The 18,396-nt window shown below is 41.8% G+C and overlaps 2 protein-coding genes across 7 annotated transcripts in view; one reads left to right on the top strand and one right to left on the bottom strand.

The window, feature by feature from the left end:
• The first annotated feature begins 3,097 nt into the window (after positions 1–3,097).
• On the top strand, positions 3,098–4,265 carry LOC123316737 (NADH-quinone oxidoreductase subunit B 2-like). 2 transcript variants are annotated; one of them, XM_044902953.1, is made up of 4 exons: positions 3,098–3,249; positions 3,304–3,638; positions 3,757–3,945; positions 4,004–4,265. In XM_044902953.1, the coding sequence occupies exons 2-4, from the start codon at positions 3,304–3,306 to the stop codon at positions 4,140–4,142; spliced, it is 663 nt and encodes a 220-aa protein (XP_044758888.1). In that variant the 5' UTR covers positions 3,098–3,249; the 3' UTR covers positions 4,143–4,265. The 2 variants fall into 2 exon arrangements, with proteins under 2 accessions (XP_044758888.1, XP_044758889.1); XM_044902954.1 differs by having other exon boundaries at positions 3,103–3,249; positions 3,301–3,638.
• Positions 4,266–4,681: 416 nt separating this feature from the next.
• LOC123318044 (fibrosin-1-like protein) overlaps positions 4,682–18,396 on the bottom strand; it is a 166,140-nt gene continuing 152,425 nt past the window's right edge. Inside the window, exons 6-15 of one of the 5 annotated variants that reach the window (XM_044904723.1) lie at positions 14,434–14,704; positions 13,762–14,206; positions 13,181–13,620; positions 12,922–13,115; positions 12,680–12,724; positions 12,382–12,549; positions 12,026–12,061; positions 9,159–9,417; positions 8,413–8,774; positions 4,682–7,094 (exon numbers count right to left, since the gene is read on the bottom strand). In XM_044904723.1, the coding sequence (XP_044760658.1) occupies positions 6,441–7,094; positions 8,413–8,774; positions 9,159–9,417; positions 12,026–12,061; positions 12,382–12,549; positions 12,680–12,724; positions 12,922–13,115; positions 13,181–13,620; positions 13,762–14,206; positions 14,434–14,704 (2,874 nt within the window). In that variant the 3' untranslated portion in view covers positions 4,682–6,440. Of the gene's footprint in view, positions 7,095–8,412; positions 8,796–9,158; positions 9,418–12,025; positions 12,062–12,381; positions 12,550–12,679; positions 12,725–12,921; positions 13,116–13,180; positions 13,621–13,761; positions 14,207–14,433; positions 14,705–18,396 lie in introns of all 5 variants that reach the window. The other 4 variants (XM_044904722.1, XM_044904725.1, XM_044904724.1 and 1 more) reach the window with 4 other exon arrangements.

Below are 18,396 nucleotides of genomic sequence, written 5' to 3'. Positions count from 1 at the left end.
TTTTTATTCTTTTTTCCTTTTGACGAATAAAAAAATTTCTGACTTTCCGAGATGACGAAGTGATTGACTTGAATTATAATGAAAACCCCATATAAATTATAGTGGTTTCTGAGGTAGGATATTCATTTTCTCTTTTTGAACGTACCACTAAAACGGTGTAGACCCCTCTTAATATCCCTAAACTCAATTAGAAGACGTCCTCATGAAGCATGAAGTCTATCTAACATCGAGACGCTCAAAAGTTCTCGATAACTTAGTGGCAGCATGCAGAGAAGATGCCAAGCAGTGATATCCTGTATTTAAGATGAATAGAACTATGAATTTCTGATATTTTCAGAATTTCGGTTTTTCGTGAAATTTTATACTTTTTCAAATATTGTATTTTTGTTATAGTGAATAAATAATTTTTTCGAAATCCCACTATTCTAACCGGAAAAACACTACATAAATATATTTCAAAAGGAAGGGTTCTTCTGAAGAGAAAACGCAAATTAATTCAATATCCTTAACTTTTGAGGGGCAGTTTATTTTAGACCAAATCGTATCATCTTGAAAATGGGCGCAGTCAAAGAATCGAAACCGAACTAATTTCGGAAGTTTTGGGAAAAAATAATTCGAAAATCGAGAAATTCAATGGTGAAGACCCGAGTCTTCATTTTACAACTGCTAGAATTCAACAGGATGAAACATTTTACCAATTATCGCCCTTATGAAATATTCAAGATGGCGAGATTATCAGCCCCTCAATTCCAAAGCGATTCTTAAAACTTCAAGTACGTAACTCATTATTATCAAAAACCGGCCGCCTGAAGACACAATTATCATTTTGTTCAGAACACCGAATGGTATAGTAATGGCTTTCTTGTACTTGTTTAAAAATACCTTACCAGGTATTTTTAAAATATCCGTCTCTCAAAACTCTGCTTATATGGAATTTCCAAAAGGGCAGAAAGTTTTTATTCAAGTTCTATATTTGTGTGAAGTTTACATTTATAGGTTCAATAAACTGCTTAATTCAATTCTCGGTGAATAATTTTAAATGCTTACATTCCGAACGAAAGCTTCATGAGCGATCGCTGTTACATAAAAACACTGCGCATTCTATAAAAAACGAGATAACACCGACTATAGTACCTAGTATCAAAACAAGCAGAGGAAACATCATCAATTCCATGGTTAAACTCTTTACTTGAAACCTGATTTGGTAGGGTTCAACTTCAGAATAGGATGACATGATTCGTTTTTTGATACCGTGCTGATCTAGATAGAAGAAAAATTTGTCAACGCTCTTAGCTATAGGATGTCCTTTTAACATGTTTGATCCCAGTTGCGTTCTCATAACAGCAGGCGTTAATTTCCTGATCAATCTCCTGCCCATTTTATCCCTGTAAGACTTTTCGGTATAAGTCAACACGTCTTCGGTTATAATCATAGCAATATCTCTTTGAGTCAAAAGTCTCTGCGCACAGTAGGGGCTAAAATCACACAGGATAAAATGTTCATTGAAATAGTCCAGCATTTTGGCGGTTTCAGAGAAAAAGGACTTTGTTAGCTGGTAATATGGCGATGCTATTGTCAAATTATGCTCGATGATATCCGCCACATCTTCGATAGGCTTCTCAAAGTTGAAACCTGTGAGTAAAAAAGGAAAGCCGGCCTTCACAGTGGCAGACATCAGGAATGTGAGGAAAAACGACAGAAAAATCATTAATGATTGTGTGAAATAATTGGTTCGATTAGGTACGGGTTGCTCAACGGAAAGTTTAATGAGCATCCAAATTTTCTGGAAAATTTTAGCGTTCCCTATCAGGAGTAAATCAGCTACTGTGCAGACCAGAAGTATAACAATCAAACTTAATCCCCAGTACATCAAAGCGTCCTTAGAAAGTATGCTGAAAAAATACTTCCATCTAGGTAACTCTGCAGGGGATGCTACAACCCATAATCGATACACATGGAAATAGGGATAGATGAAATCCATGTCCATATAGCTCCAATCAGAAAGGATGACATCCGCTACTTTATTAAACAATACGTTCCTACCGAAATTGTCATATCCTCCTCCTGATCCTGAATAATCCAATTCCTTGAATACGACTGTAATGTTCAGTAGGCGCAGAACTTCTTCGTATAGATCGATCTCGTATCCTCTCTTTTTGCAATTCAAACAAATCACAAATGGGGGGTAAGGAACTATACCTAGCGATACCGCCGTAGCAGTCCAAATCTTCGGTATTTTATCTTCGAAAAGCTTGATATCTTTCTCCCAAGATTGAACGCAATCGCACTCCGTGATCTCTTTCCACGAATGATCCGTTTTCCAAATCATCCTGTCTTTGTATGGGAAATAAGTGAAGATTTTCCACGATACTGTGTTCAGAAATATTACATCCACGATGAAATTGGACGCTAAAATGGAAGTATCGGCGGGCGAAATCGTTGAGCCGAATATTATGTATTTCGCCCTTGGATTAAAGAAAAGGTTTCTGTAGAATATCTGTATAAATCTGGCTAAGATGTTTTCGTCCAAATCGATCAGGTACACGTCAGGTTTTTGAAGTGTATCGACTTTCGATACATCCTTTAAGTTTATTCTGAATGCGGGATACATTAATTGTTGGTTGAAGTTGATAGCAAATATTTTCCAATCATTTCTGGTGATTGATGCTAGGATTTCATTCAAACATAGTAATAAATTGACTGGCGAAGAATCCACTGCTGCTAACATTTTTCTCGTCAAATAAACACTAACAAGATAGCCAGAAATATAGCCTGTCTATTCTAATTATCGGATGTTTTATATTTCCCATAGTCTTCCTAATAGATACATGAAAAACAAATGGAAAAGCTATTAAATTACTAGTTTGTCTAAAAGGTTTTTTATGCAATTATGCTAATGCAGTTATTATCGGAAATGAATACTTTTTTTGAAAAAAAGGAAAAAAAACTTAACAAACTTAGATGATTTTTTTATCGAACTGACATCACTGTTCGAATTTTTCCTCGTCTTATTATTCTGTGTTCTGTCCATAGAGAAAGGGATCTCTGGTTCTATCATTGAACTCTATGAGTTCTCTCATAGAGTTCAATGGGTTCTATTAACATTGTTACTCTGTGGTCATTCTGCAACTGTCAGCAGTGACAGTTGAATTTTGTCTATGGTCAGCTGTCACTTTCTAGTTCAGCAGCAATATTTACGTCTGCATCTTACGTAAATTTTAGGTTCAAAAATTTTAAGAATACGTCGAAGTAAGTGGTGTGTTTACTATTAATTCAACCAATATAACTGTACTTGTTTAGCAGATGTTGCGTAATATTTTGGTATCGCAGAGCTCGCAAAATGTCATTGGTAATCTGAAGAATTGCCAAGGGGCCATCGGAAGTGTGATATCAATTAGGAACCAATCGACGCAGCCACAAGTCCAGAAAGATCAGAATGTACCCCCAGAACAACAGGAGTATAAAAAATATTCCCCTTTTCAAGTGCCGCGGTCGAACTTGGCCGAATTTGCCTTGGCCAGATTGGACGATTTGTTGAATTGGGGAAGGAAAAGTTCTATATGGCCCATGACTTTCGGGTTAGCTTGTTGCGCTGTAGAAATGATGCACTTTGCTGCACCTAGATATGATATGGATAGGTAAGTGAGGAATTCAATTAGTACATTAATTCATGTGGAAAGAATGGTGGTCACCTCCGTTTCTGGCATTTAGTTTTGGGGGAATTTTTCATGTTTCCATTCCAGCTTATTCTTTTAGGTTCGGTGTAGTGTTTCGAGCCTCTCCAAGACAGTCTGATGTGATAATAGTTGCTGGAACACTTACAAATAAGATGGCACCAGCATTGAGAAAAATTTATGATCAAATGCCTGAACCACGATGGGTTATCTCAATGGGCAGTTGCGCTAACGGTGGAGGTTATTATCATTATTCGTACTCAGTTGTCAGGTAAGTGATTTTACCATGTGTTTTCGTTGTAACTACATTAAGCCCAATTTTTTTTCAGGGGTTGTGATAGAATCATACCTGTGGATATATATGTTCCAGGGTGTCCACCAACTGCTGAAGCCCTATTGTATGGTATATTACAATTACAGAAAAAAGTTAAAAGATATAATTCTGTCCAAATGTGGTATCGTAAGTAATTGAATAATGAGATAGGTGGAAAATTAAACATCAGAAAGAATAAATGTAAATAGGTTTGATCTTTAAGTTATAAGTGTTTCTATAACTCCCAATAAGTTGATCCAATAAAAAGATTGAAGAGATATTTTTGATTTTTTCATATAGAAAGTTTTCGAATTTTCAGAACACTCCTTTTGTTGTTTAAAACCTGTTCATCCACGACCAAAGATACTGCAATCAATTTGTTTGAAAAATTGAAAATTATGATATTAATAAGGTACTTGTGATTAATGAGCCATTATTCACATCATGTTCATAACCACAGTACTTGAAGATATCTATGTTCACATCCACAGAAAACTCAAATATTTTGAGTGTAAACTTAGCTTGTACCACCCATTATTTAAGGATTGGAAATATGCGACTAATACCATTTTTTGATGAGCACCTGAATGAACATTTTATAAGTTGGTGGTTTTTGATTGCACAACTGCTGTTGAATATCTGTGACCTAAAATATTTGAAAGAAACAACAAGTCAATAGAAAATAAACAGCACGTTATGACTAATGTTTCTAGATTATAGAAACAATGTTTTATTTATATATTACATCACTGTGATTCTTTCAGAATCATACACATAAAAAATGTCTTCTAACAAACATGGATAGAGCACAAATAGTTATCTACATATTCAATTGTACTTAGACAAGGCCAATATCTACACGCATTTGAATACGAATATATATTACAGACAAGCTTGTTATGATGAAAATTCAGGTTGGAAATTAAGTAACTGCCACTGTATCTCCACCAATAATAAAAAAAATGTTTCAGATTACATAATTATACAATGTTGCCTCAACCAATTATACAACCAAGCTCCAAAATACTCTTTTTTTATAGCTTTACAATATACAACAGTTAAATTATATTTACATTTAAATAATTTACGAAGCCGAAAATTTTTCCATAATAAATTATGTTAGAATTAAGAATCCATCATCATCTTTATGCAGTGGCCAATTGAGTATTGGTCCTCACTCTATTTACAATTTGGTTTCAACAAACATAAATTTGGCACTGAATAGAATGAAGTGAAGATTTAATTCCTAGATGAACACCTAAAATCGTGAAATTTACAGAGATCCTAATACTGAAAACAAATTATGAACGAAATAACAAAATTATATTTGTCTAAAGATATTACCTAATTTATGTATATACGTATTGAAATATCTCACACTAAGCTAACTAATATATATCACAATATAATGAAGCTATTTACAAGTTATTCGAAAAGTTACGATTCAAGTTGGTTTTATACACAATACAGCGGCAAATACTTCAATTTCATCGAAAAATACTATCAACCTAGGGATGACGGTGTGGAACTTGCGATTTGAAAAATGTTGAATTTTCATAGCTACCAAATAAGCTTCCGTTCAATTCGAAAAATTTCAATGAATAACTGAAATGTTCTTCATGAAACAGAAAATTGGGAGAGATTCAAGATATGTTTGTTAACAGAAACTTTTTCAAATAAGACAAGTTCTTCCATACTGAAGTGATATCTTCAGCTTTAATTTAAATTATAAAAAGCTACAGGAGAATGGAATTTCATCAGTCTTAAATAAATTATCTAGAAAAATATACAATCAATAAATAAAACTCGAAGAATCATCATTAGTGTCCTACGAATTCAAATGTTAATTTAAGTGTTGCCGTAAGAAGCGCTCTTATTTACAACGAATGTCGGGCAGTATCAAGTTATTTTTGATTACAACAGACTGTCGGAAAATAAAAAATCACCAAATGCAACCTCTCGTGTATAAAAATACCGCCAACGGAGATTCAAACAAAAAACAACTGTTAATTTGAGGTTCATTCAAATGTCTCTTCACAAGCACATACTATGATCTCAAATGAACTTTGTGAGGAGAAATTTTGTATTACGCTACAAAACACATATACAAAACCACTGTAAAAATATCTTTCACGTTGATAATCCCTTCACTTTCTTCATTACGCCAATCCAATGAGATCAGATAAAATAAGTGTAATCTTTTAAGGACGGTCCTTGTCAAATGAAGTAATAATGTGGTTCGGGATGGAAGAAAGGTTTAGTTAATTCTCGTTCATACCAGTATTAGATTAATTTCGATCTTGGAGGTTAGGTGAATCAAAAATGACACTTTCATGAGTTGACAAGCGACAGATGATCAAATGACAAGTACGCGTCCGACGCACTGGGATCCTGACTTGATTTCCTGGCTAGAAAATCCCTCGCTTTAAACCATTCTAGACGTTCTCGTTTCGCTATCGAGGCTCCTCTTTTTTGTGCAGATCGGTGGGTGGGGTGACGCTCATCTTATGGGATAGATGATGCGAGGGAGGCGGCGGCGGTCCGGGACCCGGTCTCAGATGCATCAGCGACGGGTCCTTCGTCCGCATCTGGGGCGGATGGTGGGCAGCGTAAGTACCGAACAGTTTCGCCCTTTCCTCTTCAGCCCTTATGGCGTCCATCAGCGGGTTGTACCTGAGGGCGTCGTACCTGTAGAACGGATCGTGCTGAGGGGGCCAATGGGTCGCCGGCGGGCCCGGATAGTGCAAACCGTGCGTCTGCATCATCCTGGAACGATCGAGCATACTTGGAGGCGGCGGCGGTTGCAACGGATGATGCCTCAGGTACGAGTGCGGCGCGTATCTCGGATCGGGGGCCGTCCTGCTCAGCATGTCCTCCTCCTTGATGCGCGGCTCTTCCTTCACCCGAATCTCGCCGGATAGTTCTTGGACGCTCCTGTGGGGCGATCGATCGCGCATCACCGACGGCATCGCCTGCTTCGCGGATTCCGCCATGCGTTGCTGGTGCAGCATGCGTTCGCGTTCTCGCTCGCGCTCGCGTTCCATCTCGCGCCTTTCCATTTCTCTGCGCTCTTTCTCCCTTCGCTCGCGCTCGCGTTGCTCCTGTTGCTGCAACGAAAAAATCTGTTAAAAATGCGCATTACGACGATAGTTGTCATGCACCTTCTGTGAGGGATGGAGGGTGAAATTCACGTTTTCACCAACGATCCCAAAATTTTAAGGAATACCTAAGCCCATAAGAGACTCTTAGCTACAATTTCGTTTTCACCAACGTGCTAGGGGACACCCTAAATTATAAATGTCCGAAAGTCGATCCTCTATCGAATCCCTAATAAAGTGACAGTGGATTTTGACATGTCTACGATACGCAAAAAGATTTTTTTTTGAGAAATGGATAAATGTTAGTCGTGAATTTTTGGAAATGATCGGTCTTCGAAATCCAAATCGTCAAATTTTGAGGGGTTAGTTTGAGATTTGTGTATTTATTTGGAGACACGGTTGTTTGGGAAGTGATTGAACTAAAAACCGCTTCACAGTGATAACTTCTAAACACCAATTTCTAGCAAATGAACAATAATATTTAAGAGCTTTCAAGAGTAGAAATCGCTCGAATACCATAAAGCAGAGCTTGTTCTTAGGAATAAATAGAAGCAGTTTATGAAAAAATGCACATTCTGGAATACATCTTTTCTTCTCGTGAATCTTTCCATTTGGAATATTTCATATAGGTAACTCCCGAGGTAAATCCTTTTTTGATCTAACTTCTTTGTCAAGATCCTGCCAAAAATTTGGTGTCTACTGAACTTTATTATGAAATGAATCATTTTTCGAAGATATCCACTTCCACTTTCTGTTTTTAGATAGATCACAGCTCAATTTTCATTTTCCCTTTTCATGATTATTCGGATTTAAAAACCAGATACTCGCGTAATTTCTCTCAAAAAAATTAATATTTTTAACGTCAAACTACAACGACAGGTCAATGTCACGAGCACAGATCAAACAACGAATATAGGGCACAGGACATTGGAATATTTCAGGAGAATATAAACGGAAATCTGTTTGCAAGACATAAAAAATCGTGCGATTTGGTGAACCATTACGTCTGTACCCTCGTAGACAAATTTCGTAGTTACGAGCTCCTATCCATTCCCTAGATAAGTATTCCTTAACAGAGTGTACCTTTGTACGGTGAAAACGAATTTATATTAAGGGTAGAGTTAGGTGCTCCCTAAAGCTAAGGAGTACTTATATAGGGGCTTGTTTAGGGATCGTTGGTGAAAACGGGCATGTTTTTTTAATTGCAACCTAAATTTTTTATGCCAGAAATGGGAAATGGATGCACCTCTTGTTGCTAAGGATGATTTGGTCATTGATGAAGTTATTGAATTCGAATTGTTACTATTTATGTATTTGTGACTCTTACCTGTTGCTCTAATCTTCGCTGCTTCTCCTCCCTCTCCCTCCTTTCCCTCTCTTCTCTCTCCCTTCTCAATCGTTCCCGTTCCCTTTCTTCCCTCTCTCTGGCCTCTCGTTCTCTCTGCTCCAGGATCGGATCCGGTTTCATGGTCCAAGGCGCGGGCGGCGGCAGACCGGGCAACGTGGGCGGTAGCGGGTTCACCGCGGGCGGAAAACCGCCCACGGAACGTTGGAGGTTACGCCAGGGATCGTGCAGACCGCCCAGTCCCATGTCCCTGGTGCTGGCGAACGGGGACAGTCCGAAGGGCGACGGGTTCGCCCCCGGAAAGCCCGCGGTGCCGTATCTGCTGAACGGCGACAAGGTGCTACCTGTAAACGGAGATTTGGCCACTTTAGGACGAGGTGTAAAGTCTGTTTCCGCGACGAAGCCAGCCGTTTCAGACGCGAAGGAAGAATCTCGTATGACAATTTTGAATAATGAATATTTGGAGGCGTAAGACGATCATTGAGCCATGAAAAAAGTATCTCTCCAAGCGGGACTCGAACTTATGACTTCAAAACTTCAAACTATAAACTCGTGCGTCTGGAAACACAGTTGGTACCTCAGTGGTAGACCACTCGACCGTTAATCAAGAGTCTCTCCTAGTGAGATACTTTCTGTAGACATTAATAATGGTCTGTTGGTCGCCAAATTTACTATTATGAAGAAGTGGAGGCGTCTGAAACCACTGGCCCGCTGTTTCGAGTACTTACTCAGATGTGAGGGTGGCGCCGCGAACAGCGAGCTGGGGTGCGGCTGGTCGAAGCCTGGCGGCGGTCTGTGGCCGGACAGCGACGGCGGGTACGACAGTTCGTGCGGCCTGTTGGAATGGACGCTGGGCGAGAAGAGATGGGTAGGCGGCCTCAGCAGGTCGGTCTTCACGGCCGAGCCCTTCGCCTCGCCGCTCTTCTGCTGGTGATGGTAGATCTCCCAGGCCACGCGCACGTGCATCGCGTTCCATTTGCCCGATTTCTGCAAGAAGGAAAGATTTTTTAGGTTAACAATGTCTACGGACTACAACGTCTAGGGCGAGACGGGGTTCTTCAAAAAGAAATATTGCTGGTGGGAATTGGGAGCAACTGTTGAGTAGACCAACTGTATAATTTTTAGGGAGGCGAGATCTATCCAGATCTGATTAGTCATTCAGTTCTTCATAATTTATGGATTTCGAATTATTCTTAAATGTTTATTCTGAAAGTTCCATGTTTTATTGAATACTAAACTTCTTAAAATTATTGCTTGCATTGGTTCTTCCACCATTATTCATTTTACTCATGTCGTATTCCCTTATATTGCCCTTTATTGATACTTGAACACAGGGCATGCATATCTGAGCACCCACAAATCTATAAAAATGAAAAAATGTTCCGATGATATACAAAGAATCGTAGTATTTCATTACTTAGCTCAAAAAATGTCTAATAGCCCAATGTTCGCGATATGGTATCTTTGGTTTTGTTGAAGTTAATCGTTGTGGAAATTTTTTTCCAGGTCGGCAAAATTAACATTCCAGTGGAATTGGCGTATAATGGCTCGAACATGAAAGCGGCAAAGTGGAGTAGCGGATGAGAGTGCTTTAGATCTACGATACAAGTTCTTTTTCGGTTTACGAATGCCGGTAAGATGTTTTATTAAGACACAAAAAACTCACACTAAATACACGACACTATGAACTTAATGTAGAATACGTTAGATGAACTTCAAATTTCACGAAATGCCTACGCAATGGCCTCAAGTTCACATTTTTTTTTTCGATAAACGATCTCGAACAAGAACAGTAAGTGCGTGAGCCTTTGCTACCTTGTCTTTGGGGCATCTTGGGCATTTTTGTTTTGTTTGATCATGATATATAACCATCGGACACCTAACTATGTTTTTTTGAACGAGACGAGTCGAACGCCAACGCGAATTTAGATTTGGTGTGGACCAAATCCATCCTAACGATTTCCAACGGTTGGATGGTGTTGAAGTGCGTTCGGTACATCGTGATGTGATGTTTGTTCTCGTATAGGCAAGATTCGAAGGTGATGATGATGATGAAGTGAACGTCAACTTTGACTAGCTTCAAATCTTTTCGAATTACAACGCCAATTGGCACATTCGTCAGGCTTTGCGTTAGAACTTTGGTCTGGAAGCGGCATTGGATGCTGCATCCTATCCCATCCCATTCCATCCAATTTCTAAAATTGCATCCTGTTACCAGAACGACGTGAAAAGCTCCAGAAATGAATAACACCGAGCGGAAAGTGTAAAAAAAACGCATACTTCGAGCTGAAAGGTACCCAGCCGAGTATGAAATTGAAAATGTTCTCGTGATCTATAGGTAGAGGGGGTTGGAGGAAACGCTGCGCCTCTAGGCGGGGGTCTTATGAATTATCCCAGGACGAAAGAAATTGCTCGTAAAATGAATTTGTACATGGGTGCAAATCTCGAATATAATATGAATGCTCCGAGGTGTATTATGCCTTTTTTAGGGTTAGACGATTTTGAAAGAAAAATGACTCACGAATTCGGAATTTTGATAATAAATACTGAATACTTCTTTGCTCATTTCTTCCGACGAATTGTTCAAAAAACATGCGACTTATTTTAGTTATTCATTCATTAAAATCTATCTGTAAGAGTTCCGAAAAAAATTCGGTCCTGGGCAGGACAAGAACCTGCGACCTAGAGATTGCCGAACAAATGTTCCACCTTCAGGCTACCCGGAGGGCAAGTTCCTTCCATTTCGGGAAATTCTCACTGAATACATTGTTTATAGTGTCGGAAAGTGCTGTAGACGCCCCAAAGTAAAAAATCTCAAAACAAAGCGAATAATTCCCGATTATCTTTCGAACACACGCCAAACTGACCACAACTACAAGTCAAACAGACGGACATTGCAACAATAACAATCTTGGATCGAGAACGCGACATAACTTCGTCCTATGATCCGTTCCGATGGCATCCTGTACCACCTCGTCGTTGAAAATTACGAAACCATTAGCGCCCACTCAGACACAACCAAAACAAACGCGAAGTTGTGGTGAGCATGTCGACACCCACGTCTTTAGGATAAACACGTCCTACCTACCACGCTCTTCGGGGTTGACGTATGACACGTTGTAACAACAGGAAGCTAGATATTCGTCGGCGATAAATTCGGCTTCGAGCGTATCAAAACACGGAACGGTGGGTCGTACGACATCGTTGTCGAGGTTTTACAGCTGTTTCCGAACGAAAAACGACCCTGGTCGACGTTTTACTGAGGCGGAAAAAATGAAATTAATCGTTCGAGATAGGAATCTGACAAGTTTAGTTCATGAATGTTGGTAACATTGAAAGTTCGACCGATCAGAACGACATAAGACAAATGACAAATTTCGAATGTGAGGTTACAGCATGATGAGTAAGTTTAACATGAATATGAATACTTTCGTCGGGTGCCACTGAGCTTGATCGAAAATTCGAATTTCAAAATCAAGAAATTCGTTATTTATTCGAACGATGTTCATCGAAGCTTCGTGAGACCCACCGCCAGTATCCTTACCCCAGAAATATTCATGATTGGGAGCAGAAGCAAAATGTGTTAGGTACATACCACAACTTTAGGCTTGGTCGGATCAGCTGTTAATGACTGAAAACAGAGAAAACAAGCGTTAAGAAGGCACCACCCGTCGAGTATCATGCAGAATGATGGAGGGTACTCAAATCACACAACGTTAAAGACACGCTTCATTTCAGCTACCCAGGATATGTTAATCATAGCATTACACAAAGGTTAGCTTGAAGCACCATCTGTCGTATTCGACATTTGAGTGACGTTGATGAGTTAATGAACGCGCGAATGCTACCGTGTTAGTGTTATGCATGAAGTTGATGGTTTATCCCAGATAAATAATTGTCTTGTGATTTGATTCCCTTAACGAAAGCGAACAGAAAAGATTCGTCACTTACCTTGGGCTGGAAAGTTGGTAGATGAGTAGGTGGGACAAAAGGCGTCGGTCCCGCCGTTAATCCAGGATGCATTAAACCAGGAGGTGTATATCCAGGATAGTTGGGTATTCCCAGATTCTGCCTGTAAAAGGGCGATTCCACTCCTCCAAGTTTGGGTATATCTTTGAACTGAAAGTGAATCGAATATGAAATAATTTAAAAAAACAACGATAAAGTTTCGATTGAAAGCAATATCACAAAATGTAAAATTGCTGGAATTGATTTTCACGGTTAAAGCTAGCACACTGAATATACTCACACTACTTCCGGGTCTTCCAGCCAGTCGATTCATCGGATTCATCGACTATTGAAGAGAGATTATTTTAATTACATTTGAGATCTCGAACATTCAAAAACAAAATAAAATTGGCAGTTCCACCAGCAATTTTACGTCCGGTAAATATTGCTCAATGCACTGATAATTGAAAAATAACAAAATTCTAACAATTATGAAACAAAGTTAAAGAATGAAACTGAGAATAATAAACAAAAATCACTCACCAATGGAGATGGAAATAGAGCAGATCCAGCGGGCGGGGGTAAGAGTGACGTCGTATGCTGGTGCACGTGCGTATGATGATGTTGGTGCTGATGCATTTCTGTTCTTAAGTACGGAGGGGGAGCCACCCCCATGGCTCGATCTTGCGAGGCAAGAAACCGATTGTCCAATTCTCTCCTCAACATATCGGTTTGATCTGCGCAAAAAAAAATGAAAAATAAAACTTTATAAACGACAATTATCGAAACAAAATTGACTTACTCGTTTGAAATAAGTTTTCCGCCGAGAAGGGGTTATTTTGTGGGGGCTGAGACGTGGGCTGCACCGGGGCGGCGTGGGGGCTGGCAGTGGAGACTGGAGGCAGGGGAGCGGCGAACATGGGCGCCGGAAAACCGGGATGCAACGGCGGCGTGGGCCTAGGGGGCAAGGGGGCAGAGCTTGGCTGGGGGGCGGGTATGGCCACCGCAGCCGCCGTGGGTACTGGAGCTGTTGCGTTCCAGGGTTTACTAAGGACTAGACTAGAAGACACTGTGGTGGGAGGCGGACAACTCTGAGGCAGCACCGGCTGCTGTTGCGACATTGGGGGTAGTTGTTGCTGCTGCTGCTGCTGTTGTTGTTGTTGTTGATGATGATGCTGCTGTTGGGGTTGGTGCTGTAGATGTTGGGGAGTTGAGCTTCCTCTACTTAAACTGCTGACATTGCTGTTGAAGTTAATGTATGAATTACTTAGTTTCAATAATATAAAATGGGGGATTATACTTTACGCCCACTCATCTATATAGTTTACGCCCATCATTGGGCGTAAATGCTCGTCGACGACATTAAAAGGTATACAAACTCACCTGTAACTCTCTCGTTCTTTGATTCCGGGACTCGGCTCCGTCCGGACGGGCGTGGGCGTCCTCCTCATCGTCGTGGCTGCGCTGGTCGCCACCGTCGTGACGGCCGACGAGATGGGCGCCGAGGCCGACGCTGCGGTCGGTACCGAGGCGGCCGTCGCTGAGGCGGTAGAGGCGTACGGCTGATGTACCGAGTAGGGCGCGTACATCGGCTGGTAGGTCGGCACCTGATGGTACTGCTGGCCCCCGGTACCGGGCGCGGCGGCTGCGTTCGCCGACGTGCCCACCGCCGGACTATCCGTGCGCATTCCCTGCCCCGGACCCGCCGAGGAATCGAGGGCGGCCGGGTGCACCGCTAGCGGAGCGGCGGCCGGTTGCGGCATCGTCACTGGTATACTGACGGGCGGCATGCTGGTTATTGAGGTGGGCGTCATGCAAGGTATCGAATCTATAAGAAAAAAATTACATTTGATATGAGGGCGTTAATTGACGCGGGCGTAAACTTTATTATCAACGCCCGGACGGATGAGTTTACGCCCGCCATGAAATCTTCTAATTATGATAACACATTGAAGAACCTATGGGCGCAAACTTTATCATTAACGCCCAGTCGGGCTGAGGAGTTTACGCCCGTCATGAAATCTTCGGATTATGCTAACACATTGAAGAACTTACCTTGCGGCGGTTTGTGTGGCACCGTCGTCGTGACTGGGGTGGGCGTGGATGCCACCGGCACCGTGGCTGACGATATCGCTACCGGCGGATGAACGGGGGGCAGTTGAGCCGGTGCTGGCGACGGTGCCGGTAGATTCGGCGGCGTGGGCGCCGGCACCGGAGACCCGTTCAAACCATTGCTGAGGGGCAGGCTGGGCGGTAGGGCGCCCGGAAATTCATGTTTCCTGGAGGCCGGGGCCGAGCCGAATATCACCGAGCTGGCATCAGAACCCTGCAACAAACATAAAAATTCGAATCAGAAACTGTTCGATACAACGAAAAAACAAACTTAACGAACCCGTAAAGATACGGGGATGATCCGAAAACCGGTGCAACGCATGGACCGTTGGTTGTGCTGAAATCAGCGAAATCGAAACCTCGCTATAACGTAAAGTCGGAACGGGGGAAAGCGTTCGTCGCCGACACGTTAACCTTGGCTTCGGAACGAACGGTAATAACTATAATAATGGGCGGTAATAACCATTACGCCTGCAGTAAAATTTGCATCGATCGATTTTAATGGAATTTTTACGGGAAGGGCATTTTCAATGTGCATAATCGCCGGAACGGCCCCTTTGCAATTTTCACTCCCATTGAGTCGCGAATTATTATTTTTTTTTCGTATTGACGTTTTCATATTCATGGCGGAAATCGGGTTAGGATAGTCTATTGAAATTGACGTACCGTTTTCGGTTAATGGCGACGATGGTGCGGCGAATATTTATGTATTTTTTTTTAATGTTATCTGAGAGTAGACGTTGAGAATTCCTCAACACGCGGGGAAGGAATGATTCTCCGAACAAAAATTTGGAAAATTTGAGCTTATCAGTTCGCAAAGGAGAATTTTCGAACGATGACACAACGAAAGTCGTACACTCAGGGATGTCTGGGATTTTATAGTTATGATGGGTCATGCTTGAAATTCTAATTCCAAATTTGCGTAAATTAGGATCCATGAATAAAAGAAATATGCAGTGTGAGCACCTAGTCATACGACTTTAACGAACGTTGTATAGTTCATGATTATAAGCTCAAGATAAGGTAGCACATTTGCTTGATTACATAGCTAATGCAATGCTCAAATGGAGTCACCCAGTTTACCGAAAAAAAATCACCAGATGTCTTTTTTTATTGATCTGTATTTCTTAAGTTTTTCCTCAAATTCACCAATCTGTATTACCCTAATGGTAATAATTAACGATGATAATCCACCAATCGTCCCTTTCCCCCTCATCGTTGTCCCCGAATTTAAAAATTTACCCCGTTAAGAGGGAGACAGATCCGCTTATTTTAATCCGCCCAATCTTCTCCACTTTTCGATTAAGTCCCAGCCACCCCGAGCCACTCTCTAGAGCTTCGAAGGGACGGAGAAACATACCCCCCCCCTCCCTCCCTACCAACCCCATCAACGTTCCACAAGCGGGTCCCTAAGGGTGTGATTACAAAGCTTGTTAGGCAGCTTTCGCGACCAAGTTCGCAATTAATACAGCTCCATCCGCACCTTAATGATTCATTAAAGTGCAATTAACTATGAGCTTTATATGTCGTTCGACGGGAGGACGCAGGACCGGAACGACGCGAGGTGGCGAGGGTGTTAAACCATGTCCAAGGAAAGGAAAACAACGGAAACAACAGTGTTCACATCGTCGGTCGGTTTAGGGATGAGAACACGCTTAAAATTACAGTAATTAATCTTTAGAATATTCCTAATTCATCTGTGCACCGATTGAAACATGATCAATGTTAACTAGTAGGCCGGGACATCAATTTTTCTGACCGATTTGCCTTAAAAAACCATAACTGAATGAATTTCATAAATACTGAGGCCAAAAACACTACTCTATGTTCTGTGAGTTAAATCGACACCAGACACAGACCCCTGTCTGTGATCAGTGCTAACTTCACCTGTCAAACTGTTGATTTGTTTACATTTGCTTTCGGTAAACGATAAAAATGTCAATCTTCTCAGCCATTTTTGGTCTTTTACGATCTGGTTCCAGAGTTTGAAGTGTTATCTTGGCATGTTCAATTTTGGCGATACATATGCAAGGTTGAACCACAGCCACCCATAGTACTCTATGACTCTCAAGTGGAGAAACGCAGGTTTGCCAGATCGCTCGCAGTTTCCTCAGTCTCATTACTTTTCTCACATAACCCCCTGCATGTTACTCAACATTTAAGCTGCCTCTAATGCTAATACATCTCTGATCTACGAGACGCCTTGTGGAAAATTAGCGCGGATTCCCCGATAACCTTAATCCGATTCCGGATTCTCGTCTGCTATAACTCCCTCGACTACTTCGATTAATTGAACCGACGTCGATTCCGATGCTTCGCATAACTTCACCCTCGCCCCCAACGTTTGATATCTGGCCGCGTAAAGCGAAATCGGCGTATCTTGCATATTAACCGGTAACAAGGTTCGCATCTCTCGTAATTTCAGCCAGGGGGATGGGAAATCACGATATTGCGAGGGGGTTGTGAGCTGCATCGCTACCCGGAGAAGTTGAGGTTTCCGATATGTGATCCCGATTCATTTGAGGGTATGAAAAAATGAGGTGAACTGGAAAATACTTGTCTGCCCGTTTGTTTGTACGTGAAAATTATCGGAATGGTCTTTCACAGTGTGAGTGTGTCTTTGTCGAGAAGGTTTAAGGCTAAGGTATTACTATTTGAACCAGGGTCGTTATGGCTCGGTTAGCCTTCTGGGAACTGCGACCATGTAGATCTTTTGTTCATTACCCCACTCATTCATAAGAACCCAAGGAGGTCGTCAATGGTTCTTAGGCCAGCCAGCTCTGGATACTTGCATACCATGTGTTCAGCTGTTTCTGCTTCTGATCCACAGAGGTTTCAAATCTCACCTGCTGACTTTCCCAGTGATAGTGCCCCGTCAGCAAACCCACCATCACCAGGGTGTAAGGGGGAAGGATGCGTTTTATAGCCTCTCCCCTCAAATGCCAACCTCACCTACTCGCGGTGCACCCTGTTCTTACGAACGAGGCTCTGGCGACCGAACATGAGCGGTATAACTCTGTTTCCCACAATTACGTAGCCTAAACATTGGCTTGAGCAGGAAATGGCTCTCTGCGTTGCTCAAGTTACGTCTCAGACCTTGTCGTCTCAGGATACCTGTGCCACAAGATAATCTAGTCGTAGCCGCAACCAAAGTTGCACTGACAGCGTTACCAGTGCAGCTTTTGAACACCTTCTAACGCAGCTCCTACAAAAAGATGGATCAATCGAACAGGACAAAATTCTTATCCGGAGGTAAAATACCCTCCCATTCGGATCTCCGGGGGAGGGTGCCTGAGCGAGTGAATCATCGAACAAACACCAATGAAAAGCACATAGCTTTTGCAGCATGGAACGTCAGAACCTTGCTAGACAACCCCAAGGCCGACCGACCAGAGAGGCGTACTGCCCTAATCGATAAGGAACTGCAACGAACATCCATTGCAATAGTTGCTTTAAGCGAAACACGCTTTTCAGACGAAGGTAGCTTGGTAGAACAAGCGTATACTTTTTTCTGGAAAGGCTTGCCGGAAGGCGAAATCAGACAACATGGCGTAGGCTTTGCCATTAGAAACGACCTGGCCGCCAAACTTACCGAAAATCCAGTTGGTATCTCAGAACGTTTAATGACCCTACGTTTTCCTGCAGCGAATAACACGTTTGTGAACATCATTGCAGTATACGCACCCACTTTGAACTCCTCTGACAACTTGAAGGACACTTTTTACGAAACACTCGTTGCTACATTAAGAAAAATCCCAAAACGGGAACGAATTATTCTCCTTGGAGACTTCAACGCCAGAGTGGGCAGAGGTCAAGACTCAGAACTATGGCCGGGAATAATAGGGAAACACGGCACAGACAGCATTAATTCGAATGGAGAACGTCTGCTGGCTCTTTGTGCAGAAC

This window comes from Coccinella septempunctata, chromosome 7 (assembly GCF_907165205.1).
Source record: "Coccinella septempunctata chromosome 7, icCocSept1.1, whole genome shotgun sequence".
NCBI lineage: Eukaryota > Metazoa > Arthropoda > Insecta > Coleoptera > Coccinellidae > Coccinella > Coccinella septempunctata.
Note: the sequence above shows the minus strand (reverse complement) of the source record. Positions and strands in the feature narration are given on the sequence as shown.

What these genes read in the sequence shown, in the direction of transcription:
- LOC123316737 (XM_044902953.1), top strand. Translation starts at nt 3,304, where the DNA reads ATGTTGCGTAATATTTTGGTATCGCAGAGCTCGCAAAATGTCATTGGT. An exon ending in CCTAGATATGATATGGATAG is followed by an intron (nt 3,639 to 3,756) that starts GTAAGTGAGGAA and finishes TTATTCTTTTAG; the next exon opens with GTTCGGTGTAGTGTTTCGAG. An exon ending in TATTCGTACTCAGTTGTCAG is followed by an intron (nt 3,946 to 4,003) that starts GTAAGTGATTTT and finishes ATTTTTTTTCAG; the next exon opens with GGGTTGTGATAGAATCATAC.